At 42.6% G+C, this 27,167-nt stretch overlaps 1 protein-coding gene across 3 annotated transcripts in view; it reads left to right on the top strand.

The window, feature by feature from the left end:
• The window catches only part of cdk14 (cyclin-dependent kinase 14), a 143,270-nt gene that overhangs the window by 79,448 nt on the left and 36,655 nt on the right, over window positions 1-27,167 (top strand). For all 3 annotated transcript variants that reach the window (XM_035432088.1, XM_035432107.1, XM_035432097.1), the window contains 4 exons: window positions 8,445-8,508; window positions 13,118-13,166; window positions 23,018-23,157; window positions 25,857-26,005. In XM_035432088.1, the coding sequence (XP_035287979.1) occupies window positions 8,445-8,508; window positions 13,118-13,166; window positions 23,018-23,157; window positions 25,857-25,972 (369 nt within the window). In that variant the 3' untranslated portion in view covers window positions 25,973-26,005. The remainder of the gene's footprint in view (window positions 1-8,444; window positions 8,509-13,117; window positions 13,167-23,017; window positions 23,158-25,856; window positions 26,006-27,167) is intronic.

The following is a 27,167-nucleotide window of genomic DNA, read 5'->3' as shown; positions in this document are numbered from 1 at the left end:
TGCTTGGGGGCATTGTAATGCTGAAACAGCAAAGGGCCTTCCCAAAAATGTTGGGGAAGCACAGAATAGTCTAGAATGTGATTGTCTGCTGTAGCATTAAGACTTGTCTTCACTGGAACTAAGGAGCCTAGCCCAAACAATGAAAAACAGCCGCAGTCCAAGGAGTGTCTGGATATTTTTAGTCTTATAGTGGACTATAGCTGAGAAACTACATGGTGGTAGATTCTACCACAAAACCCTGATCCTACATCAGTTTAATAATTGCTAATGTAATGGAAAGGGTTACAGTTATGGTTACTACTTTGATCCTGGATCTGCTGTTGGGTACAAGAGGGATCTGATGATCGTCATTGATTGCAAAATTCTTTGTATGTCCAACTGTACACTTGCACTATATAACACGTTTGTGTGGTAGAGCCTTAGTACTCTTATTCAACGTATGTATAATAGCCTGTCCAGTTTTATAATATAATTTTGTACCCATAATGGAACTACAATGATTCCTGAGATTCTTTACCATCAGTATATCATTAAAATATGCTTGAGTTTGCTCAAGGGGTTTATGCTGACACATGTTTGTTTGCACTAAATTGCATTTTTATGCAAAGTTGTTTGTCTTACTAGCAGGAATTGTTTCTTTAATCTTCTGAAGCCAGAGGATTTTTAAAGGCACAGAGGGCTGTGAGCTTTTTTTCATGAGTTTTTCTTTAATTAGGCAATCTTGTTAGGCAATATTGTAGAGTCCTTGTCTGATGATAATATTCAGGATATGCTGTGTCTACTGGGTTTTAATCTATTTGAATTTGTAATGTGGAGGTCAAGGCAAGACAAAGTATATATGTGTCTATGTCAGCCAGAAGATTATTACTCCCCAGAAACAGAACATGAATACGGACAGGTCTGTGTGAATTTGCCAGGAGTGTGTGTAGGTATCTGGGTTCATGTGTGTCAGTGTTTACCCAGAAGACAATGCACATCGCATTTCAATTCTCTCCCACCAGAGATGCTCTTGACATTGGGAATAATAAGACTGCTCGCTGGAGTCTCACATGCCCCCTTCTCACAAAAACACACAACAATAATGCTGCTGTATATATTCAGGATTTTACACTCTGGGATTCAGGGAGAAAGGCAGAACATTCCATGCGAGAGGGGTTCTGAAGCTGTGTAAATACTTATTGAACTCCGGGTTTCATGGTTATTGCCTTAGCATTAAAACGCTGCATGGCAGCTATAGTGGTCGGAGAAGTGCAGCTGACTTGTACAAGGTTGTAGGTTTAAACTGTGTCTGGCTTTTTTAAGCCCTTGGTCCGGCTGTATACATGAGTAATGTGTAGAATGTAAGCAGTGTAATCCACCCTGGATAAGGGCATTTGTTAACAAAATAAATGCAGTGATGTCATAATAACTGTCGCTATTACCCGATGCAGGCAGACATCTGCCGCAGTGAGAGATGCTATAATTGACCCATTGAACGCACGCCTGAAATAAAGATCGCTCTATGAGGGGGAATCCGGTCACCAGCCCAGACCGAAACCCTGATTAACCTCCTCGTATTTTCACCTTCAGATAGATCTGTCAATCAAATTTATAATCTCTCTGTTAAAAAATACATGCGCTCTGCTCACAGCCTGGCTATTTTGGGACAGAATATTTTCTGAGCCCGTGCGGCAGGAGCGAGTGTTACGATGCCACGACCTTTGACCTTGTAGTAACGTGGTCCCATGTGTTTCTTCAGAGCAGTCTTGGGCTTTGTTGTCTTTGCGTTGACATGACTGATTTTTTTTCCAGTTTTTACAATCTGATCTTATAGTCTCTTTTATCTCTTTTGTAATATGTTTAAATTAAATTAAATAGAATCAGCAATGAAAAATGTTATTACTAATATATGTACTCTCCGATGAATTGTTTATCAGCGATAGAAATGTTTTTCTATCTCATATAGAAAAAATTCATTTTGTTAATAAATCTATTTTATGACTGAAATTACAATTTTTATAGAATTGTATGGGGACATGTGTAGCAATTTTTTGAATATATGTATTATTGTGTGTGTTTTCCCAATCCAGCAATGCTTCTTAATATTTATGAATAATGAATTTTGAGAACCATATTCAGCCTAATACATAATACACTGAAATCACTGTGATTATATATACATTTGGATATTTGAAATATTATGTATTGGTGCATTGTCTATTTTTTGTTGTTCACATTTGATTCCTTGCATGCTCAACTGGATAAAATGGACCTTTTACCTCTCAACAGTTTTGGATATAATGCATGTTTGGTGGTCATATCATCTAGGACATCTTCATTGTGCCAATTCTATGGCCTCTGTGAAGGCATTATTAAAATATGTAATGCCCTATAGTTTGTCCTTATATTTACAACACAGTTCATATAACAAGAAATGTAAACATATTTTGCATCTAAACGTTTGCATGTGAGCCATTTACAAGCAGGGTATTCTTATTTTAATGTTCAAGCAAAAATCATTTTCTGTCGTAGTGGCTATTTAGATGTTATAGCTATTCAGAAAAATAGGGAAGTTAACTTATTTGGCTGTTTTGATCATACAAATCGGCCATTAAACTAATTGGATTTATGAATTCCACATGCATTAATTGTTGTGTGTTAATTTTATTATCTGAATCTGTTACTCCCATTCTCAAGGAACGCTCAGGGAAACCTCAAAAGCACCCAGCTGATTGTAGAATGTGCGTTCTCTGGCAGCTATAATAACTGAATGTGGTTGCATGTTCTAGGGCTGTGATCTATCATTGTATAGATTTAATGTAATATTTAAATTTTTTAAATCATAATTTAATGATTACATTTAAATAAAATTCCCTTGTCACTGAAAATCAGTCACACTAATGTGTTCCCCTTGCTCTCTACTGTGCATCTGCTGCCTGGCTAAGGCTGTGAGGTTTGCCTGGCTGAAATTTAAAGGGAATCACTTGCTCAGGCAGCTTATGGTGAATTAGAGCATGTCTATTTGTGAGCTAAGGTTCAGCCGTGTACAACCCAGAATTTTATCTGAGGTTTGTATTGTTGGCTGCAAATGGGATTGGAATAGTGCTAACATCGCACCCTTGATCACACCTGTCTCTGGCAGTGGTTGAGTGTCAAAACCCCCTCCCCCTCCTGCAGATGTGCTGTACTTCTCCTTCAAAAGAAAGAGGCTGACATTCAGATGGTGCCCTAATCCCCAGCTTTCTTCTTTCGCTTCAAAAGGCATTAAAAACCCGCATCAATAATGCATGCTATGGCTGACGTGCAGGGCTGGGATGGAGATCCATCAGCGCCCTCGCCCCTCGCCCCGTTCGGTCAGGGCTTGGTTGCCCTCACTCCAGCTTGACCCGCCCCGCACGCGCACACACCCAGTCCATCCCGCTAATTCAGGCTCTGTGTTCTCTGGCCCTTTGTCCTTTACAGTGGTGTTCAGAAGAGTGTGCGTGCTCCGCTCCATACCATTCTATTCCCCTCCATTCCAAATTTGTCAGGGCATAGCATCTTAATTTGTGTGTGCTGACCAGCTTTTAAGAGCTCCGGGAGCATGCTCCTCCTGAAACTCAATACGCTTCATCTGCTAATGTCTCTGCTGAATGTGAATTCTGCCAGATTACTGATGTCGTTACCCAGGATGCCTTGGTGTAATTGAGGAGGATAACGCTCTCGGATAGCCACCCATCTACGTAAAAGCCTTTTTATAGTGCAGCAGGGTCATAGTTGTCCAGATATTGCGGGGGCTCATAATAAGGCCAAATTGTTATGTTGTTGTTGTGTATTCTGTTTCTCATTCGCTATTAGATATGTACTTTTTTCCAGGGGTGGGCTGGGGGTCGGGGGGGTGGGCATCTTCAAGCAATGGTCAAGCAAAGGTGTACATTCAAGCAATTGTACAATATAGGATTCAACAATGGTCTAACATGGCTGCATTTTCTCAGTTGGACTAGCAAGGCATGGGTGCATCTGTGCCTCCTTCTCTGTCACCATCTTTTAAATATACAACATGTAATTATACCAGCTGTGCTAAATACCATTAGTCTACAGAACTCCAATCAGAGGGGACAAACAGGCTCTCACATTCCCCCAAAGAGATAAAAGCAGTCATTTGCTAAGCTGGTTGCTCTTTGCTAGCAGGATTAGATCAGTGCTTGGCTGGTGGCACAGGTTCCTTTGTTCTATAAATGTTTGTTCCTTTTTGATATCCTTGAACTCAGCCCATTGATAAAATAAGTTTAAAATCAAAGTGTGTTATTCCTGCATTGCCGTGGCATGCGCTCTCTTAAACTACAATGAGTGGAAGCTGCAGTAGTAGCCCAGAAAGAAATGTCACATTTTAGTATAATGAATAATCACTTACAGGAGTAGTCCTGTGTATCTCTACTTTCAATAAGCTGAACAGTAGTGCAGCTGAGCAGAGTGGGTACATGGCGAGCACTGCAGTTCAGACCGGTGGAGTCCACTCACTGGGTTGTGTTAAACTGGATGAGTGATATCTCCCTCTCTCTAGCCTCAGAGTAGGTTTGAGGTGATATAACTGTCCCCCAGCAATAGCTGGATGATATGTAACTGCACAGACAAGTACAAATACTGTCACCGTGCTGAGAGTAGACTCTAGGCCTGCTGAGATTATGGGAGGGGTAACTTATTATTATGGTTATGACTAACTCAGTCGGCAGGCTTCAGTGGCCCACTGTAAGGTACGCTAGCAAGACGTCAGCCCAGCTGCATGCGCTGTTTTGGGAAGGCTGCCGCAGTTCACCTGTGATGGATTAAGGAGGTCCGCAGTGTAATGAATTCCTGACAGCGTGCGTGATGATGAAGCGATCGGGGTACTCGGCACTGCGGTGACCGATGGTGTTTGTGTGTGCTGTAATTAAGAGTGTGAGTGATCCCCCACCGGGAGGATAAGGGGAGTTTTGGGGGGGGCTAATTTCACTTGCTGCCCCCGGAGGCCGGGAGGAAGGGGCGGCGTTTGGCTGACAGGCAGATGGGATAATCACCCTCTGTGTGGGGCTGAAGTCACTTTTAACACACCTCCCTCTCCCCCGTCCTTCCACAGCTTAAACAGCTCTCTCTTTTGTGTGTCTGTGTGTGTGTGTGTGTGGGTGGGTGTATGTGTGGGTATGTGTGTGTGTGTGTTTCTGTGTGTGCGCAGAGGTGTGTGTGCGTATGTGCGTGTGTATGTGTGTTAGGCTTGTGTGTATCCATACCATTTGTGTGTTTTCAGTGCTTTTTTTTTTTGCTAAACTTAAGTGGCAATAGCCAGAGACGAAGTAAATGGCATACATCTTAGTTTTTTGGTTAAAAGCAATGGGTTTTACTAAGGGTAACTAACAGTGCCCACATATATACACATTAACATTTTATGAACATCTATATTCAAGCCGCAGTAGGATTCTGTTTTACTGTGGACCTGAATGTCATTGATTGTCATTGAAGCGTTCCACTTCGCTGACTGCTGTTGTATTTACAGTTCTCTACTGCCCTCTGCTGGATCAGCAGAATTTTTGCATTTCATAACGTATGCCATTGTTTTATTTATTTAAAAATAAATTGATTTTACAAAGTAATGCAATTTGAGATATTCCTCCAAGCTAAACAGTGCTCTTTTCATTTAAATGGTAAAGGGTTTGAGTTATGGATGAATAAATCAAGATTCAGGAGATGTTAAAGTTTGTGAACTTAAGAATTTTTCATTAGAAAAGAAAGGGGGTATTACTTGAAATTGAAGCTAATCTATTCAGAATAATTACATTTAGTATCTTGCATGGCAATAATGGTGTTATGACAGTAACATTTTGGACTCTTATTTTTATTTAGTCTGACTTTGAACATATGATTGGAGAAAAAAAGTACTTTACAGACATTATTGCAGACATTGCTGGCATGTAAAAAGATTACACAGCAAAAAAGGTGTGAATTGCAGATTAACAGTTATAAAAACTGAAAGTAATAATCGTATAATAAAAAAGAGTGTGGGCCAAAAGTTTTAAAAAAAAACAAACATCAGAGGCATACATGTTTTATTGTATTATTATAACAGTAAATTTTACTGTCATGAAGCATTACTTGCCTGCAGGGGAAAAAAATGAACTGGAAACACATGCTCTGTGCCAAAAATCCAACAATGATTACACTCAATAAATCTGACTTGTGTTAGGAAGATTGCATTAATCCTAGACTGCATTTCAGAACTTTCATGATTTTCAGTGGTTATGTTCATTCAGACCAGATCATGAAAATTAAACTTAGCATATTTAAAGCCAGCTTTGTGAAAAGGCTTAAAGATAATAACTATAGTCTCCTTTTAAAGTATTTTTTTATAAACAAAAATATTTAACCTTATTATATCATCCAGTTAAACTATTTTCAAAGATTTTATCATACACTAAAATTCACTTATATTACAGGCCTCTAGGACTGATGGCTGTTAATTATCCACCCAAGCACACAACTATTTCTGTGATTATGTTTAAGGAACATGGAAATATTACTGCAGTACTGTTAAACTGTTACTGTTTATGTCATAAAAGCTGATGGAAGTGAATCTCTGGCTTCTGTAGCTGAATATGATGATCACTCTTCTTCTTGCTTTCTCCATCTCTGTACTATGTCTTTACCTTATAAATAATGCCTGTTTTTCCTCTTGTAAAGTGCAATTATTTTTACCAATGTCATTTTAAATTTAGCCTTTTAGAATTCCTGACTGTTTAATGCAAAGTGGTTTGTCATCTTTGATGTGCAAACGCACACCACACACACACACAGACACACATGCACACCACACACCCCACACATACTCACAGCCTTGTGTCTCCACCTCACACAGAGTCTGGCTCATCACAACTTTTTGCAGACATTGATTTTGACCCAGTAATTTCAGCTCTCTCTTTGAACCGAAGCGCAGCCTTCCACCTCAGCAGCCTTTCATATTCGCTCCCCTGCATCCCTGCCAATGCCTTCAATTTCAAACAGATTTTCCGTCTCCAGTCCCCTTTCCTGTTATCGATACCACAGATGCGAGGCCCGGCAGTAAAGCAGAAAATCGCAGAATTACAAAATATACTCTGCCTGAATGGTACCAACGGGTCCGTCTGGAATCTGCCTTCATGCTGATTTTTGCTATTGCTGGAGTAATGGAATTTTTTTGCGTTTTTGTTTATATGTGACAGCCTTGACACAGTGTGGCAACATTAATGGACGCATTTCTCTGTGATTTTATGCTCAGAGTCGGTATTAAAAATGGAGAGCCGACCTCTTGCGGACCTGTCAAAGCCAGCTTCTGTTCACCGACCCTGTTAGTTTTACTTGCTTGCACGTGCTCAGAAGCCCTGGCTGCACTCGGCCTTCAGAAGGCAGGTTTTGCTGAATTCCTCTGACCCGACGAGGCTGTGCAAATTGGGGCTGCAGGGAGCTGGCCTGATTTGCGGCTGGGTGTTAATCAGCCGGCGCTCGGCGGCTGGCGCCCGTCACCAGAGAGGCTGCCCCCCTTCAAGGGCCCTCTCTCTGCCAGGGCTGCGGCGCTCAGCGTGGGGGGTCCTGTCACTCCGCCACCAGTGGGCCAGCTCTTTTTTTGTTCTCTCTTTCTCCTCTTTTTTCTCTTCAGTGCCCCGTCTCACTTTCTTCCCCTCTCTCCTTCTCTCTCACCCATGTCTCTGCTGCGGTTTATTCTCGCCCTGTTTTGTGATTGAGGTGTCTGGGGTGCGGCGCAGCGCTGGTTTTAATGGAGCTGTGTGCTCACCCGTGTCCCATGGGGGCGGAGCTTAGGGCACCTCCACTGGGCTCCTCCCCCTTCTAGGGCGGTCAACCCGGGTTGAGCTTCGGATAAACAGGAGCTCAGACATTCTTCACTCCAGATCTGAAAGAGCAACAGCTCAAAGCCTCCTCTCTCTGCCTCTTGTTCAGAAGCCTCATCAGATTTCTGGAAGGATAACAACTTCATGCTGTCTTGTTTTGATTCCCATTTGAGTGAATTGGTTTCCAACGAGCAGCTATAATGACTATAACCATATTATCCCACAGGCCATCGCTAACCAGCAATAAGTACCAACAGGGAGCATTTAAACTGCCATGCTGACATTCTCATTTTGTTGGGAACTGTGATACCGCAATATTTACACTCCATTTCTGGTAGCAGGTCTCATACTCCCTTGTTTTTATCGGCTACTATGGCCGCATGGTTTAAAGCTGGACTCGCTGTTGAAGATCATAGTTAAAATGAGAGGTTTGTATGTCTCTGCGGTATACATTAGCATGTCATAAAAGACCATTATGTTTTTATCATTGTACCTTGGGTGACGCTATCTAATGTGCGTCTACCTCCGTGTCATTCTGGAGTGCAGCATTGCTATTGCAGGGCCTGGGTGATTGAATGTTATATCAGTGACGGTTGGGTCCAGTGTTACAGAATGTGATCCGTGTCATTGTAGGTCCTGGGCACACCTTCTGAGGACACGTGGCCCGGTGTCCACTCCCTGCCTCACTTCAAGCCAGGTGCGTAGTCCCTCAGCTTGGAATAGTGCCTGTTCACAGCTATTCATCTCATTCATCTCGCTGTCAGTCTGCAAAACACCGCTAACATTTCTTCACACACCCCATTTTTCTTGCTTGTCAGACAATTTAGCCCGAGGCCGACATAACTCTTAAAACCTGTTCATATAGCTTGATTTCTGTCGGTGAATTACTCTAATTGCCCTGGCTTAAAAGGTACAAACATCTTCCTGTCAAAGACTTGATCCCTTCAATGCTCCACCCTAGCGCCTCTACTGTTATACCATTTTATGGCTATTTGTAGACATTAAGCGCCTTCAAAAGGGCCGGGACAGAAGAAATGTAGTGAAAGTCACACATGACCCCCCCCCCCACCCGAGAGCTAATTATTAAAAAGCGATGCCGCAGATGTAATGTGAACAGAGAACAGCAGCCGCTCCAGAGCAGAAGCTGACAGTCTAAGACCAGTGCCCAGCTGAAGCTCTGCCCCATCTCCGGCGGCCAATTAGCCCGGTGCTCCTCTGTCTGATCTCGGTGAAGCTGTGGCGACAGCGGGGATCCTCTGTCCTTTGGGCCATCGCTGTGTGATGCTTCTGGTTCTGACATGTTTGTGAAATTCCAAGGGCCCGTCGTGAGCTTGGGTCCTCAGGCCCTCACGAAATGTCATTAATTGAGCTCAATCCGCACTGACATCCCTCAATGTGGTAAACGATCAAGGAAAATAAGCTACGTAATTGATTCCTTTCTGTAAAGGAGTCCCATTTGTGCCATTTATGCGCATGTACTTATATTCCCATTACACCTAGTACGGTTAGTTAAGTGCCTAATAGTATGGATGGGAGATTGAGGCCTAAGAAAAACTAAAATGGCAGAGTTGTCATGTGTTATCAGTGACTCTTTTAACAAAATGAATCACTATGGCGAGCAAAGTGTTTTGATTGGTTCAGAGGAGACAGTGTTTGTCAGCATGTTATAAGTCATTGTTTTTTGTGCTTCCTAAAGTCTCTCTCTCCCATTACAATGAAGTGGTGTTTCTCTGGAGAATTCAGAATGTGGCAGCAAGCTGGATTACTATATTTCTTGTTAGCTTAATATGCTCTAATATGCTTATTTTGAGCAAAAAATACACTATTTTTTTTTCCAATAATCATTTTATAGAGCTGGAAAAGTACTGTATGCTAAATGTTTTCATCACGGCTGTATCTCAGATCTTCAGTGGTCCCTGGCCCCTCAGCCATGCACTGGACCGCTTGGTTCTAGTGACAGAGAGGGTGTGCAGTGTGTTCGCTAGCCCAGTTGAAAATCCACTGATAATGACAGAGTAATTATCTTAAACTAAGTACAAAATTGTTAATTACAAATTTTATTACATTTATATGAGGTAAATGTTACTGATTTTTTTTTAAATACCTGACTTTGACTTTGAAGTAAAAGTCCTTTGAATTTGTAAATATATTATTTTGACGAGCCTAGGTCAGGGAAATAAAATGAGAAGTGTAATATACTAGGAGATGCTGTGATTTTATATTTTTCGGTCATGCTGAAGAAGTCAAAAGAATCACTATACATGTTTTTGCTTCTTCCCTGTTTCTGTGAGTGCACAGAAAAGTGTTTTCAGTGCCTAAGTTGGCTAATTCTGGATGTTCTCCAAACTTCACAACCAGACCCTTTATTAGACCCTTTTCAACAGGGCACAGACAATTTATTGGCTTTTAAATGAAACTATTTTTATGACTGATACATTTCCACTTCTCCAAAATGTAATTCCCTTGTCTTTGATTTGTGCATTCTTGCAGTGCTACACTCCTATTGTTGCAGTCTGGCAGTTCATCCTGACTTACGCTGCCTCCTGTTCGTTAGCATATTTTGTGCACCCAACCTATCTCTGAAATCAGTCTCAAATTAAACAGTCTGGTTCAGGATTATTTCCTAATGTGTTTTGCATATTTTGAGGGAGATGATTGTTAAAGAAGTGTTTGTGCTAGATTTAGATATTTATCACAGATGTGATTTAAAATGACATTTAAGGAAACCGATTGACTTTAATTAGCCGCTAATCTAATTTATAAAGGGCTTGGTTATAAAGTCCCAAGGGCTTGGAATTGTTTAATTGCCTGAGACCCTACATTGTTGTTCTGGTGTTTTGTTTGATACTGTCCACTGTAACTAATGGACTGATGTGGCTGTTGAGCTCTCAGACAGCAGAGGGCACTGTAGCCTAATGGAGATCCTTAGTTCAACTTCCTATGTCAGTAAATAAAAAGTACTGAAGCAAATACTGAAGCACCTGTACACACGCAGGCATGCAAGCACACACGCATTCACACACGCACACACACACACACACACACGCACGCTTGCACACAGAGTTGCTCAAATATTTTTATATGGAACTGTTTAGTACATTATCACTGTGAAGGCATAAAGACACAACACAAACTGATTGAAAGGTATTAAAAAAGCATTTTTGTAATCAGTAGTAAAGTTAATAAATTAATTAACTGGTCTCAGTAAATAGAATAAATAAATTAACAGGCCTCAAAGGAATTGTTTTCTGATGTTATATACTAAGACAGCCAAGAAGCTGATGCTAATGGATACCTCTGAAGAAGGTAATTTTTTCCTAATTCTTCTGATACAACTCCCTATTTCATGATGCCTTCCCCGGGCACCAGGCCCATGCTGTTCATACCCCAAGCATCTGTTGTTACTGCCCTGCTGCTTGTGCTTAATACCCCAGACCTTCTTCCTTCTGCCCCACTCTGTATCTGTAATACCCCAGTCCTTCATCATACTGCGCCACTCTGTATCTTAATACCCCAGTCCTTCATCAAACTGCCCCACTCTATATCTTAATACCCCAGTCCTTCATCAAACTGCCCCACTCTGTATCTGTAATACCCCTGTCCTTTATTCATACTGCCCCACTCTGTATCTGTAATACCCAAGTCCTTTATTCATACTGCCCCACTCTGTATCTGTTATTCTTCACTCTGCTGTCCATTGAAGAGGCCCGGGTTCTTCCTGCCACACTCCCCAGTCTTACGATCCTAAGTCCCTTCCCATCTAGACCTCTGTTCTCAGCCCCAAGTTCCTGGTTCTGCTGCTGACTGGAGACAGTCTATGGAGACAGAGTACATCTGAATACAGCCAATGAAAGTTCCCATCTTTGTATTATTTGATCATCAAAATTCAAACACTGCACATTCTTTCCACTCTGGGCTGTGTGCCCATAACGCTCTTGCTGGTGGGGTCTGTTTTGGCGGAAGAAGTGCACTCCTGCAGGGGTGGGGTGATGTGCGGCTGTCAGCTGCCCAGCTCATGATGGGGAGGGGGGGTGGGGGGGCAGGAGGCATGGTGGGCAGGAGGACGTCACCTGACGGGTGGCCAGTTCACAGGGGTTTGTTGAGTCTATTTGCTGTGTAGTGTGAGAGACGAATGAACTGTGTTCACACATACACACACATGAGCAGGAATTAGTCCCGCTCATTTTTCGTGGCTTGCTTCATTTCCTGGCAGTTTGGTGTTGGGTCGTTAAAGCCAACATGTTAGCCTTTGGCTGCCCATGAAAGAATGAACACCAGCTGAGGGGTCTCTGGGAGCTGACCTGTTTTTCAGGTCTGTGATTAGACATTAAACAAAATTTTGGCGTCTAAGTTCACTTAATCATACTAACATACAACTTGAAAGATGTAATAATATCAGTATTAGCATTATTTATTTTGGGAGACGGTGTGGTACAGTCTGTAGGGTGGTGGACTCTCTGTCCATATGTAAAGCTCCCCATGTGGCAGGGAGGTAGATTCCCCACCTTGCCTCTTTCTGTACTGTGATTCTACAGGGAAGTGCCAAAATAAAGGAAACACTTGAGTTAATGAGGGATGCAAAGTATATTGTAAGCAGGTTCTTCCACACAGGTGTGGTTCCTGAGTTAATTAAACAAGTGACATTCTAGCATCCTCACTGTTGTGTTTTGAAATGCTGGACAGGCCCAGTTGCTCATTATTTTGGCTGCCATGGGTAGAAGAAGAGATCTCAGTGACTGTGAAGGAGGGGCAGTTTTTGAGGCATGTTTGACAGGAGTTTCAGTCACTAAGACTTTTCAACTTGCTGATCTTTCATGAGGATCAGTCTCTAAGCTGATGTTGGCATGGAAGCCTGAGGAAAAGACATCATATACTAGGGGAAACTGGTCGAAAGTGCATATTTCTCAACTGTGATGCCCGTAATTTCTTTGAGATGCAAGGCAACTCTAAAGCAGTTCACTGCTAATGCCAATCTAGGGCTTGTATAGACAGTTTCATCAAGAACAGGCAAAAACTTTACTGAGTGTGATGTTGTGGTTTGTTTACTTTATTATGGCAGTTACCAATGTCTCTGTCTGTAATTGTATACTTTCCCCCCTCTTTGAATAATCAGGGCTGATTGTCTGCTCTCTTTTAAAAAAAGAATTAAGATTATTTTTAGTTTTTCTTGTAACACAGTAAAATACTGTAATGTTTTGTTAATTAAAAAAGAAACCGTAGTCACCCTGATTTATTGTTTTATTTGCTGAATGTATGAAAAGACATCCGTGACAGTTGTGCTTTTCTTCACCCTTTCCCTTTCACAGATCGTTTTACTGTGTACAGTCCAAAGAAGCTGAGACAGGCTTGGAACAAGTAAGTCTTCAGTTTTCCTCACTGAGAATATATATCATTGCAATCTAAGGTCATATGTCTTCCAAACCCATTCACATCCCTAATTTTTCTGCTTTTTCCATATTTGGAGTGTCCAGTTGTTTTCGTGCAGCTGCCTCATGGCTGCATGCTGTGTAAATTCAGGAGGGCATATGGAGGAATATGCTCTCGGCTTCGGCTTCTTTTCATGCTGCAATGTAGCAGCTGACCTCATGCATTGTCATTGAGGGGGCACATTTAAACAGGGACAGTTTCTTAACGGGACAAGTCATCCAGCAGCCCATGTTGCGCATACTTCATTTGCAAAAGTAGCCTGACTGAACTCATAGAATTACATTTATATTGCTATTGTAATATATTACAGCACAAATGTTTCTACCATTTGGTTTTGATATTATGAAGCCTGATTGGTTAATAAATGCTTTGGTACTGTATTACCGACCAGGCCCTGCCCCTGAGCATCATTATTCCACTGCAGAACCCCAGGTGCCCTTTAAAGCCTGAGTATCTTTGCATCTTTGCCTCCGCCTGCGTTTCCGGCAGCGTGTGGAATGTCTGCGGCCCATTGCATTTTCATGGCCGTAGCGAGAGGCACTGAAGTTTCCCGACCACATGTAAGGTCGCCCTCTCCGAGGGTCAACAAAACAAGCAGCTGGAGCGAATCTGCGAGCTCGCTCGAGATTCTCTCCACTTATTAGCGGTTTCATAGGCCGATGCCCCTCAAACGCTGCAGTCCTGCATGCTAATCAAGCCTTTCTGTGGGCACGGTGCGGGTTTCCACTCTAAACACTGGGGATATGAATCTGGAGTGGATGAGGGTGTGTAATGCTGTTTTTAGAGGCGTGTCGAATTGACTGATTTCTGTGCTTTGCTGTTATTTTAGCTCAGTGGGGTCAATGGTTCTTGAGGTCATGCTTGTTTATGTGTGAGGCTAGGTTTTCCAGTGGTGCCGGCCAGCTAGTTTTTTGCAAATGTAAGAAGTTGATACAGGATTTATATCTTTGCGGTTACACATTCAGTTTTATTTCACTGTATCAATTAAGAAATGAAATTATTTCCCATGCCTTTCTGTTTCTGCTAATTAATTAAATAAAAAATAAGGCTTAATAAAACAACTGTAAACACAGTATCAACCACAAAAGTGTATACTGTTTAGCATGAGATGGTGGTAAATTTTATTGATATGTGGAATGTAGCAGTATATTTTAGAAGCTTTGCCTGGTTTCTCCATCAGTATGGATATTGAATTCTAGAATTCAGAGAAGCTGTGGTCCAGTGTATCTCTGCCATAGGGAATAGCTCTTCAACACTAACTGATTTATTAATAACACCCAATCAATAGACAGAATAGGGCTTACTTAAAAGAAAACTCTTTAAGAACTGATGTTGTGAATTGCCTGCATCTGTTACAGCTTAATGTATTTTCAGTTGTATTATATAGGCTTTTTCTTTTCTTCCTCTCAAACGAAAAATGTATATGCATACGTATATGTTTATACGTACATGGTACCACATTGTATTTGACTATACAATTACACAGGTTGTTGTCTTGAAAAAATACTCAAATGTGAGTATACAAGATGTGAGAAGTTGATTTGAGAAGTTGGGTTGAACACTGTTCACTGTCCTTTCAGGCTTGAGACAGCCAGGTACCTTTGCTATTCTAGACCCTCAAACGGAGAATGGTACAGTGCCAGACCTCAGGGTTCATTTGCAACACTGTCTGAAGCACTGGTGCTAGTGCACACCAGAGAGCTGGAAGAAACAGGAGTGTTACTGTGAACTCCACTTATTGATTGGGTAGAGCAGGATGCCTGCAGCAGTTTGACCTAACGCTCAGTATATCTTAAAATTTACTTTCCAATGTTTTTGCGGCTCCTCTGTACGGTTTCTAGAATCTTAATGTCAGAATACTTGAAAATGTCTGTTGTACACAATGGACCATTGGAGCATCACAACCCTTTTAATGTTCTTACTATACTGCCGTAGTGTTTTCTGTGATTTACCTTTAAAGAATTGTGTAGCCAAGCCCGCAGTAACTCAAATGGGCGTGTTTTGCTGGTTGCTTTATTTTTAACATTCAATCCTCTCCTCATAACTGTTTATGTTTGGAGCCATTGTGACACAACCCAGGTATGCACGTGCACACATTCGTGAAGAGGACTGTACAGTAAGTAAATTCAGTGAGGTTAAGACAAGACCATTTGCATATTATGCAATGATGTAGAATGTGTGTTCCTAAACACGTTCTTAAACATGAACCTGTCCTGCAAGCCCTTTCCATCTGGCCTGTGTGTTCAGTGTAGATTATTCTTCACAGAGAAGCACAGAAGGGAAATAAATCATACCTGAAAAAATTTCCATCTGCTTAAACTGTAGGTAGAACATGAGGGACAAAATTGTGTTTTTTTTTCCTGCTCCATTTCCCAAACAAATAGATTTTATGATGCTTTCTTATGTGGCATAATGCAAATTTTAATGTACAAGACGTCTTCATGCTTTTTTAAAATGTTTTATTAATCATGGTTCTAAGCTCTTTAACACTTGAGGCACTGTTCTTTGTGAGCTGCTCTGTGCATTAGCCACGTGGAAGCATCATGCTAAACTGAAGGTGTGTTCAGTGGGTGAAACAGAGTTCGATGACAGGGCTCTGGGAGGCCGGCCTGTTCATTCTGCTTTGAGATGCAATCATCTCCCCCCAGGCTAGAGAGCAAACAGAGAACCCTACAGAGTTATCTTCAGTGTGGCGTTTCCCAGAATTCAGTGGGAAAAGGAACACACACAGAAAGTTTGAATATTGGAACAATGTAAACACTGCTGTTGCTTCTGTCAGATGATAAGTCCCCCTTCCCCGCAAAAGTCAGAGATTACTCTACAGGTCAGAGACCACTACAGGTCATGCCCTTTCACCCAGATCTGCGTGGCATGAGATTCTGATCATACCCACCTGATTACTCCAGATGGGTGTCAAGGGAACCTTTCAGAAGCACCAGCACAATTGCTGCTGTGGTACCAGCCTTGTGGTAGGGGGGAAATATGCTTCACTTTGCCCCCTCATGCTGAGTGGCATGCGTCTGGAATCTGAGACGGGGGCCATTAGTAAATGGGCAAGTTGTTCACAGCAGTGCGCTGCTGCGCAGTCACTCCGCAGTCTGAAAGTTTGATCCTGAGCTGGGAGCCATTCGACCTTTGACCCCCTCCTAATGGACCCAGCCCCCATCTGCCACGCAGCTGACTGCGCGGTTGACCCGCTCTGTGGGATTTTACCCTAGGAGGAGAGGCGGGGCGCAAACCCGAGCGGCGAGCCGCCCGTCGCTGCCCCTGCGTGCCAGCCTAGCGCGCCACAACGGGCGAGACTTCTGAATAATTCACAGTGGCTCCCAAACCTAAACGGGCATATGGAGATGGGGAAAATAATTGAGGATTGTAAATGCATTTAAAAATGAAACAAAAGAAAAAAGAATAAAGACATTTTTTTTTTTTATCCTGGGAGAAAGACTTCAATGGATGTGTTCTGCCAGGCTCCTACTGTGCTGCAGTGTGATTGTTCAGTAAAAATCCATGCGCTTGATCCCAGGTCTCTGCCGGGAGATGCAGCGCCAGCGAGCTGTGCTGTGTAAATAATTGAATCGGTAACTTGGTCTAAATATTGAAAAACTCCAGAGATCCGCTAATGATGCAGGCTTCTAATTTAGAAATTGGGTTCATTGGAATGGGAGATGGGTTGTTTTGGCATTGTGTAAGGATGTGTTCTGTTTGCTTTTCAGGCAGAATTTTCTGACAATTTGTGTATGCGACTTTTCAACAGTTTTTCTTCACAATGACGAAATTGGTTTTTGTATTTTAAAATTGTTCTGCAATTTAGATCAGATTCATGTGTTTGGCAGGCAGTTTGCTCACTTTGTCTCAAAAGGATACTTTTAGTATATCATATAATATGTAGAAATAATTCCAATGCACATACATAATGCATTCATTGGTAAATGAGAACATTTAATGCAGTTTCCTTTTAATGTGATCAATTAAAAAAAAAATTTTTTTTTGAAAGACTGAGAACTCATACAAACCATGGGACATACATTGTGTATCTTTCTGAAGCCTAAACAAGTAACCATGTATCTCAGTGGTACTGTATGCTTTTATAGCTGTTTATAATGGGGCGACATAGCTCAGGAGGTAAGACCGATTGTCTGGCAGTCGGAGGGTTGCCGGTTCAAACCCCGCCCTGGGCGTGTCGAAGTGTCCTTGAGCAAGACACCTAACCCCTAACCCCTAACTGCTATGGCGAATGAGAGGCATCAATTGTAAAGCGCTTTGGTCTTGACAAACAAGTTCTTGGTGAATTAGGCCTTTGCTCTAGCACTATCCCTTTTGAGTTGTACAGTAGTTCAACAAAAGAAAGTCCCCAAATTCGTAAATTTATCAATATAAATATGTATGTACGATATACAGGTGTACACAGGTCATGATCTTCTGTACAAACATTTCATTGAGGTATAAAAGAAAAATTACATGACTGTCACACACCGCGACACACCCCTTTCTGAACAGAAGAGTTGAACACAGGGAAATACGTGAATCTGGAAATATTCCGGTCTTTATTTACATACTTTTAGAGAGAGAGAGAATCCAGTCTATTACAAAACAACAAAACAGCTTTGCCCTTCACTCTCACGGGATCGGAGTAAAAATAACAAAACTATGACACTTTCCAGCCTTTCTCGTGCTAGTGGTTTGTCTCCCTCTCTCTCGGCTCGCGTTTTCCTCGGTCACAGACACCTACTGGGAAGAGAGCACACTTTAAATACCTGGATTAATTACGGATGCACTAAAGGTGCGTGTGCCTACTTAACCAGTAGGCGTGGTCCTCAGACTGCCCCGAACCTCTCCCACAAACCGAGCCCTGCCACAATGGCATTTGCTATTTTTATGCATGCAAGTTTGATATTTCAGATACGAGATTAGTACCCAACCATTCCTGATCAACAGATACACCAGAAAAAAATATAATCTAAAAAAAAGTGATGGACAGTATACTTAAACTGATATTTAACATAATGTACTGCTCCCAATGGTGCAAAATACCTGCGATGCTGGTTTAATTAACAGAATGAATTTGTTTTTCCTTGTTCTTATAAAGCACAAACAGAGCAGATCTCATATTCTCTCTGGATTTAGCAGAATATGGGACCTCTGCACAGATGGGATGCAGGCAGAGCAGAATTGTAAGCCACCTTTTGCCTGAATGTCAATGCAAACTGCTCCACTTCCTCTCTTTAGAAAATGCCTGTAATCCGCGGAATATTGAGACCAATTGAAATTTCCTTTGAAGCAAATATGCATACAGTACAGCATGTGAGCCTGATGCAAAAGAGAATGAAATTTGTGTGGCCGAAACCCAGGCCAAGAATCGGGCCACTCTGAGAGCTATTAATGCTACTGCTTTTTAAAGTCTCTTTTGGCCTCTGGGTCACATGGAATATCAGGGGCCAGCAGACAGCCACATTCATCTCATTGTGCTTTCAACGGCCAGTCTGAGCGATCCCAATTATGAACAGAGACAGGCAGAGAGACGGAAAGACGGAACGAGAGAGAGAATGTGTGCGTCTCGTCCGACCCCTCCAGTGACCAGCGTCTCGGGGGCCTGATTCGGAACAGCCCGGCGTGCCAGAAATGTGTTTCTCATGGCCGTGGACTCTGTGTGTTCCGCTCTTTCTGATCACTCTGGCCCCTGTCCAGTCTATGAGGAAATAAATATGTGAAGAAAGAATCCCGCGGAATGTTAACTACTGCGGCTTATTTTCAGCCTTTCATCGCGTGCCAAGTTTCGATGAAGATGATACAGAACCCGAGAGCCCTCTACCAGTAGGAATAACAGGGACATTCTTCCTGCTTTCAGTAAAACTGTTAAACAGTCATTTTCATTCTATAGATTTAGCTCTGGCACTGCAATCCCATTATGTTGAGTTAGAGAGAGAGATCTGGGCTTCCTCTCTGTCTCATACATTCATTTTTTTGAAGGCTATACCTGCCTTTTTGTGCACAAATAAAGTACTTTATGCAAAGAGACAGTGATGGAAAATGTCTGTTGTGTCTTCTTTGAGAATAGATTTTAGTGTAAATAATAATACTATAGTTATAAGGTAAAGCATACTATAGTTAGTTTACATACATTTTCATTTTTAGGGGAAGAATTAAATTAGCATGTTGATGTCCATATTTTCCCTACCAACACGGTTACTTATTTTACTAGGGCGGTGCGGTGGTGCAGTGAATAGCACTGTCGCCTCACAGCAAGAAGGTACCAAATCCTGACCAAGGGCCTTTCTGTGTGGAGTTTGCATGTTCTCCCCGTGTCCACATAGGTTTCTGCCAGGTACTCCAGTTTCCTCCCAGTCCAAAGACATGGCAGTAGGCTAATTGGAGACTCTAAACCTTGCCTGTAGGTATGAATGTGTGAGTGAATGGTGTATCGGCCTTGGAATGGACTGGCGACCTGTCCAGGCTATATTCCTGATGCTCACCCCTGTGACCCTGGCCAGGAATAAACAGATTAAGAAAATGGATGGGTGGACATATTTTTCTTTTTCACTCAGTTTATCATTATACTACAGACTGCTTTCATGTATTAAGACACACCCTTTGTTTTTAACAGAATGTATATGGCAATGGGTATGGTAGAATACACTTCTTGGAAGGAAGTAATGCCCTGTGAATCGAATGGAACATGTTGGCTATGTTTACACAGGTTTCTGGGTTTTGGGCACAGCAAAAGCAGTTTGGTGTTTTGACAAGTTAACAAAGAATTTGTCCAAAATGCTTGGCTGAATGTATGGGTTTCTGCATGAGCCAAATGCAAAAAACAGAGGTAGCACTAAGGGTGTTGGAAGCAGGTGGTGTTTAACAACATGGTGGTTTCACTACCAAAGCTCCAAAGTCCACGGTTGTAGTTTTGTAATGGGAAAAAAAAAGAAGGAATGCTCTCTTCTGGCACATGTTATCAGCCTTTCTCGGCTGTGTGCTGGGCGATTCTTTGTGGAGATATTGATCACAGACGTGTTTTTCTCCCTCCGTGAGATGACTAGCACCCGCACAACTGTTCCAAACACCAGGGAGTTGACGCAGGTGGATGGAATTAGCAGTGCAGAATGCGTTAATCAACACACTTTTTAGATCTATAATGATAACAAACTCTGCATTATCTTCCTTGTCTTCTGCTGCGGAGGTCACGCAATGGATTTAATTTTAACATGGCTCATGTGATGAGACCTAATTAGATTGACAGAATTGGTCACTTTCAGGAGTTTATTGATGTTATGAGTCATATGAGAAGCATGGTAGTATACTGTTTGGAAGACGCCATTTGGCTTTTTAGTACACTACCATGTAATAACTTGGAATGACATACGCTGCTATACTGTACATTGGGTGATGTATTTACAGTACATTGCTGATAATTTGGCAAAAAAAAACTGATTATCAGGAACAGAACAAACCTGACTAATTAAACTTATGAAAACTAGTGTAGTCCCAGGGTTTCCATGTTTACATGCTTGGTCTGTAAAGACCTCCATGAAATTCTGTGCTGTTAGGACAACCCGAGCAGAACTCTGTTTAATGTGGAATTAAGGTGGTTGTGTGGGGAAACGTCGTGTTTATTTTACGTACCGTGGCCCTAATTACTGCCTGGGTTTGTCACTGTACATACTTTCTCCCGTTGGCAGAGTTTTATTTTTTCCCCCCACTGGGGTTCAGAAGTTCAGTGTCTTGGCTTGGATATGATCTCCCCGGCGTCGTCCGTGTGCGCTAATCCACAGGCTTCAGCCAGGCTGATAAGGGAGACTGATGGGGAAAGAAATGAGAAACGCCGAGTTCAGAGGGAGGAAGGGACCGTTTCTGTCCTCGCTCTCTCCCTGGAGATGGTTTCTCGATAGCGAGCCAGAGGGGAGGATGGAGGCTGGGCTGAGGCAGGCTGGCTGGGCAGGACGGGGGCTGGACTGAGGCAGGCTGGCTGGGCAGGACGGGGGCTGGACTGAGGCAGGCTGGCTGGGCAGGACGGGGGCTGGACTGAGGCAGGCTGGCTGGGAAGGACGGGGGCTGGACTGAGGCAAGCTGGCTGGGAAGGACGGGGGCTGGACTGAGGCAGGCTGGCTGGGAAGGACGGGGGCTGGACTGAGGCAAGCTGGCTGGGACAGGTGGAGGCTGGGCTGAGGCAGGCTGGGGTAGACGGGGGCTGGGCTGAGGCAGGCTGGGGTAGACGGGGGCTGGGCTGAGGCAGGCTGGCTGGGCAGGACGGAGACTGGGCTGAGGCAGGCTGGCTGGGGAGGACGGAGGCTGGGCTGAGGCAGGCTGGTTGGGGAGGACGGAGGCTGGGCTGAGGCAGGCTGGCTGGGAAGGTTAAATGCTGGGCTGAGGCAGGCTGGCAGTAGGGCGTGTGCACATCTGCTGTGGGCCGTGCTCGCATCGTCATGCTCAGTGAGCGCAACCCTGCGATTAGCCCCCTCCCTGGGTTTCTGTGTCGCATGACGGCCCTGTCACGCAAGCCGGGCCAACCATCATCTACCCAGAGTTTACTGGAATTCCCCTCGCTGCACTGAATATTGCATTCAAATCTGATTGTTGCTATTCATAAAAACATGAAAATTCATATTATTGAAATATTTTGAGATAAAATTTCTGTGTAAACTTTTTTTTAGTTTTGTGAGATTTCACGATAGACCAAAATAAAGTGAATAGAACTAAATAAATAGAAGCTACAAAAACAAAGATTATGTGTTCTTCCTCATGTAGTAGCATATGAAGTTCAATTATGGTTACCATTTGGGGTGATTTTACAGCCTATATAAACAGTGACTCCTCTGCAAGAACCATGTTCCTGTTTGTCTGCATGACAATATGAGAGACCACAGGCAGGTGTGAGAGCCTGTTCCATAACAACATCACACTGCCACTCTGGGTGCTTCCTTGTAGGCCCTACAAAGCCAGATAATATGGTCATAGAGCCGGTGCATATTCAGGCTTGCTCCCTCAGGGCAGCCAGCATTCCAGGCCTGCTGGTCTCTCCGCCCCAGCCCACCGCCACAGCTGAATGGCTCGTCATGGTGCTGCTGCCATCTTGCTGCTTTCTTCTGTGTATGCCGACTTTCAGTTTCATTTATGAATGCTATCACGAGATGTTTTCTTTTCAGAGCTCACCTGTTGCTCTGTGATATTAGAGATATTACTTGTGCAATGCCTACGGTTTCTCATTTCTGACCTTGTTATGATCAAAGACACTTTGACCACAGATGGAAAGTCCAGGTGTCGGAAAGTAAAAGTCCTGCCATTTGTTTCTTTCGCTGGTGAACTCATTCAGCTGATTTCACTGATTAGTTCCACCTCCTGGCTGAAGAATTGTGCTAATTTGCAAATTCCGGTGATAGGAACAAAATACTGGGAGGACTTTTATGATCTGGATTTTCCACCTCTGACTTTAACTGACAGGCATCAATAAATATTACTTCAGTAAATGTGCTGTACGGTTGGGGCATCACTGTAGCATAATGCTTAGGACACTGTGCTAGTGCTCAGATGTTGTAGGTTTGATTACCAGGTTGGTCATTGAGTAAGGTACTTATCCCAGATTGCTTCAGAAAATATCCAGCTGTATAAATTCTATGTAAAGAATGAGCTGTGTAGGTTGCTCTAATTAAGAGTGTCTGCTACATGTCTTGAGATCATAATAATGGATAATATCTGAATTTAACTGAAATATCAGTTTGTTCTGATAGGAAGTGGCCTTGTGCTCCTCCCTGTTTTGAACATGTTGCTCTCTTGTTTTGTGTTTGTTTCAGATTGGGCTATGTGGATCACGCAGAGGAGCTGGCCTCCAGGTTTCTCCAGTGCTTCCCAAAGAACCGGCTGTCTGCGCAGGCAGCCCTCAGCCACGAGTACTTCAGCCATCTTCCCCCGCGGCTCTGGGAGCTGCCTGACAGTCAGTGTCCTTTCTTCTCCGCTGTTTTCTAATGTCCGTCTCATTTAACCAGCATAGTCTTCCGCTTCAGTTACGAGGGTGATGGTGCTTTTACAAAATGGCTGAATTGTGGACCTCCAGGACTGGAGTGGAGAGGCTGAAGAAATGATTCCAGACTGTTCATCAGTGCATAATATACCTACAGACATTTGCAATTTTCAAGTTGAAAAATATTTTCCCCTTAACTTATTTGCCCGAAGGAAATACATCTGTGCTCTTTTGTGAATCATGGTATGTGCTTAACACTTAGCGACTGCAGAACCCAAAAAGGAATGTATGTTTCTCAGTTATATCTCTTATAACTGCAGCTTCGTATTGGTGTAAAAAATGTGAACAGCATTTCATCTCTGTCAGATCTGAGAAACTTTCATCTGATCTGCTGAATCCCCTTGGATTGGGGAAAGCTTAATCCCTGGAACTTTCCCATGTCACATTAAACAAAAACAAGGTAATTATGTACATTTTCAACAACTGACGTGGAAATCGCTTTCAGGAATGGTGCCAACACTCACTGCGTAGATGCCCTTTGATGTCCTGTCACCCAGCCGTAGATACTGCCAATAAATGATACTGTTCCCAGAGTAGTCTCAGTGTAGCATTCTTCAGTAATCATATAAATGGATCCTGCTATTTTTTTTTGTGCTGTTCTTTTTTAAAAAGTTAAAGGCAGACTGTAATTGTGAAATGTGATTCCAGGGAAACATGCTACGTATATTCTAAGAGTAAGAAGTAGGAACAATTAAAAACCATCAAAAGTAGATTGTTGTGAACATACAATATAGAAAAACTCCCACAGTCCTGGCAGACTAACACTCATGTTCAGCCCAACTGAAGCCTGGCCCAACAGCACTCCCGCTGGTGGGTGAAGGAATCTCTCTTTTAAAAATGCTCACGGCATTTGTCACCAACTGGCATGCCATGTTCTTTTGTTAAGGAAGAGAGAGCGAGGGACCTGTCGCTAATTGTGACATCTTTATCCAGTCATTTACCACTGACGTGTCATAGCTGGATTGCGCTGCTCCCCACTGGGAGCTTACTGGGCCTGTTTCAGGGGGAACAGAGCACCAGGAATCTGTGGTGATAATGCGGCCCTATTGCGCAGTTGCATCCCTGTTTTATCAGACAGTAGCTAAGCCCCGATCTGTCAGTGCAGTAAAGGCCTTCGTACTGGCAGCCTGCACCCGGCCCTCTGACACAGAGCAGCCTTTCTGAGACATTAACAGCTGCGATGTGCGATCAAACAGGAGCAGGGCCTTCAAGCACGGGGAGAGAAAATACCTCAGGGGTGGCAGTTTTAATGTGAGAATTTAATTTGTAATTTCACAGATTAAGATCCCCCCCCTCTCCCTGCATTAATTCCTTCATCATCTCTCAGCAGGTTATTTGCACAAGGAAAGCCATAAGGCGATGTGCGCTGGCAGAGACATATCCTCGGTTAGCGCTGAAACGCTGGCAGGAGCTGAGATCATTTGAAGGGAAGAATGGAGATGAAAGGATTATATTTTTAAACCAGGGCTGCACTAACTGCCTCAAGTGAAGGAAAAAAAATTGAAAATAAAAAAACAACATCTGGAGGATCCTGGTTCTTGGAGTAAGACGATAAAGATAACCACACATGGTGAAAATAGTTAGAACTCATTACCAGACACAGTGCTGAGGTTGTTCTGGAAGCATAGTGTTTTCCACAACCACACAACCGGATAGACGAGCACTGCTAAAGCACAAGCTGTGGCTCCTCAGCGTCTCCCCATAAGAGCATAATCAGACCTTCTTAACTCATATTTTAAAAATGTTCTAAATGTAATTAATGTGTGTAATACCTTGATGGTCCACTAAGTATGACTGAATCTTATTTTAAAAATTACTTATTGAGTGCCTAAATTTACTAATCGCGTTACTGAGCTGCGCAAATGCCATTCAGTGTCTCAACAACTTTACCACAAGTAATACAGCCTCTTTTATAGTTTATTTTTTATTTCTTTTTTTGGCATCTTGCTAGTTTATGCATGTAAATATTTATTGAATCAATTCAGTTTAAGGAGCTTGCCTGGTAATGATTGTTCAATAGTGTGATTCCTTTTTTATGATGAAGGGTTTTTATTTGAAGAGTGAGCGGTGTATTTACAGTAATTCTGCCAGTGTACATGCGTGGATGGAGTCATTTCAGAAAAGAGTTGCAGCAGGGGGGGGCATATAGAGATTTATAATCTATCCACATATGTGTATTTATGTTGTTTCTATTCAGTGTGGTTCTGACATGTTGAATCCTATTTGAAGTTGAGGTATTTGGCTGCTTGTAGTATTCTTGGAAAGGCTTAAAATGGCACACAGGGATAAATTCTGTTTGTTTTGTGGAAAAAAATGAACAGATTGCCACCCTTTTCCAGTGGCTGAAAATAACATTTTAAATGTAATTTGTTAATTTGATTAAACTTCACAGCTGTGTTTTCAGTAATCTTCGGGTCTTTCTGGAAGTGCGTTTGTGCTATTCCAGCTCATATTAATCAGGGCCTGGGGGCATTTTGGTCTCAGTCCCTTCAGAGTATAAGAAAATTTTCTCATTCCTTTGGATAATTAAATCCATTTTTGAAATTAGTTTGTAATTGCTGTGCCTGCAGTCTGTTTCAAAAGACATGTTTTTCTGTCTTTTGTTTTTGCAGTGTCTTCTATCTTCACTGTATCAAATGTTAAACTGCAGTCTGAGACAGGGGACAGCATTCAAGTGTGTGGGAAGACGGGTGGCCACAGCAAAGGGACGTCCAACAGCAAGCACTGACCAGCTGACCTGGCCCCCTCAGGAGCCAGCCAGGTACTGTTTTCACAGAGCCACAGCCTTCTCAATGGCGCACTGTATGCAGCCTAAAATATTGCCTTCTGTCATATCCCAGTGAACATTTTTTGGTGAACATATGGTGGACAGTTAGTAAAACGCCGTCTTGGTGTCCAGGTGAAAGCCCAGCTACATTTGGTTGAGTTAAGTTCTCCAGTCGACCAGGATGTAGCCAGGCTACATTGGGAACAACCTAGTCCGTTAATGTCAAAACGTCTCTCAGCCTAGATTTCCTCCCTGCTAGATGTCTAAACGGCTTTTGCTCACTGGGATTTCATACAGTCTTACTATATCATATTGAAATATGTCCCTATTTCATGGCATTATTGGTTATTTGGTAATTATTTGGTAATGAATTAGTGCATGCCACTGGCCATATTTAAATCCCACGCACGGTACACCTTGGTTCCAAAGTTCTAAGCTCACCTCTCTCCTAGCTCTATAAGACTTGCTGGATTTCATGCTGTTGTTTTCCAATGAATGATAACGGACTTAATTTTCCCCCTTTATTATGGTACTTTTTGGTGACAGTGGTTGGATAGCATTGCTTTATACAGTGATACATTTTTGATTGTTTACAGTCAGAATCACTGAGCTGGGATTCACATATTTTTACATTCATTCTTTGTAAATCTCTATGGAAAGGAGTATCCGCCAAATAAGTAGGAAATGTAAATAGTCATTTTGAAATTGGAGTAGGGGATATGCTCCTCAGTGATAGGTTGTGTGTTGTTTTGCACAAATGAAACCTCACATGGCCATCACCCTTTTAACTAGTACGTAAATTGGATTTTAATCCCAAGGACATTGCGCTGGAAACTGACCAGCCATGTTTTTAGAGATAAACAGCATCACAGTGGTGCTATTGTCATTGAACCCAGGCGATGTTCCGCTCCGAACGGAAGTTAGCCCACTGCGAGCTTTATTGTCTGCTTTGCTGTGGCATTGATTAAAATTCTCTTTTTGTCAAAGGGCCCTGAATAGCCTGACAGTTTGAGCCTCTCACAGTGATTTGTCTTCAACACAGAAGCAGTTATTAATAAGCAAGGATTGTGGGTGGAAAAAAAACAGATTTTATGGGGATTGTGGAGGAGCAGTGGGAGGTCTTTGACAGAAAGGCCATATTCCACATGTGCACTTT

The sequence above is a fragment of the Anguilla anguilla genome, chromosome 1 (assembly GCF_013347855.1).
Source record: "Anguilla anguilla isolate fAngAng1 chromosome 1, fAngAng1.pri, whole genome shotgun sequence".
Taxonomy (NCBI): domain Eukaryota; kingdom Metazoa; phylum Chordata; class Actinopteri; order Anguilliformes; family Anguillidae; genus Anguilla; species Anguilla anguilla.
This window is presented reverse-complemented; position numbering and strand designations above follow the sequence as displayed.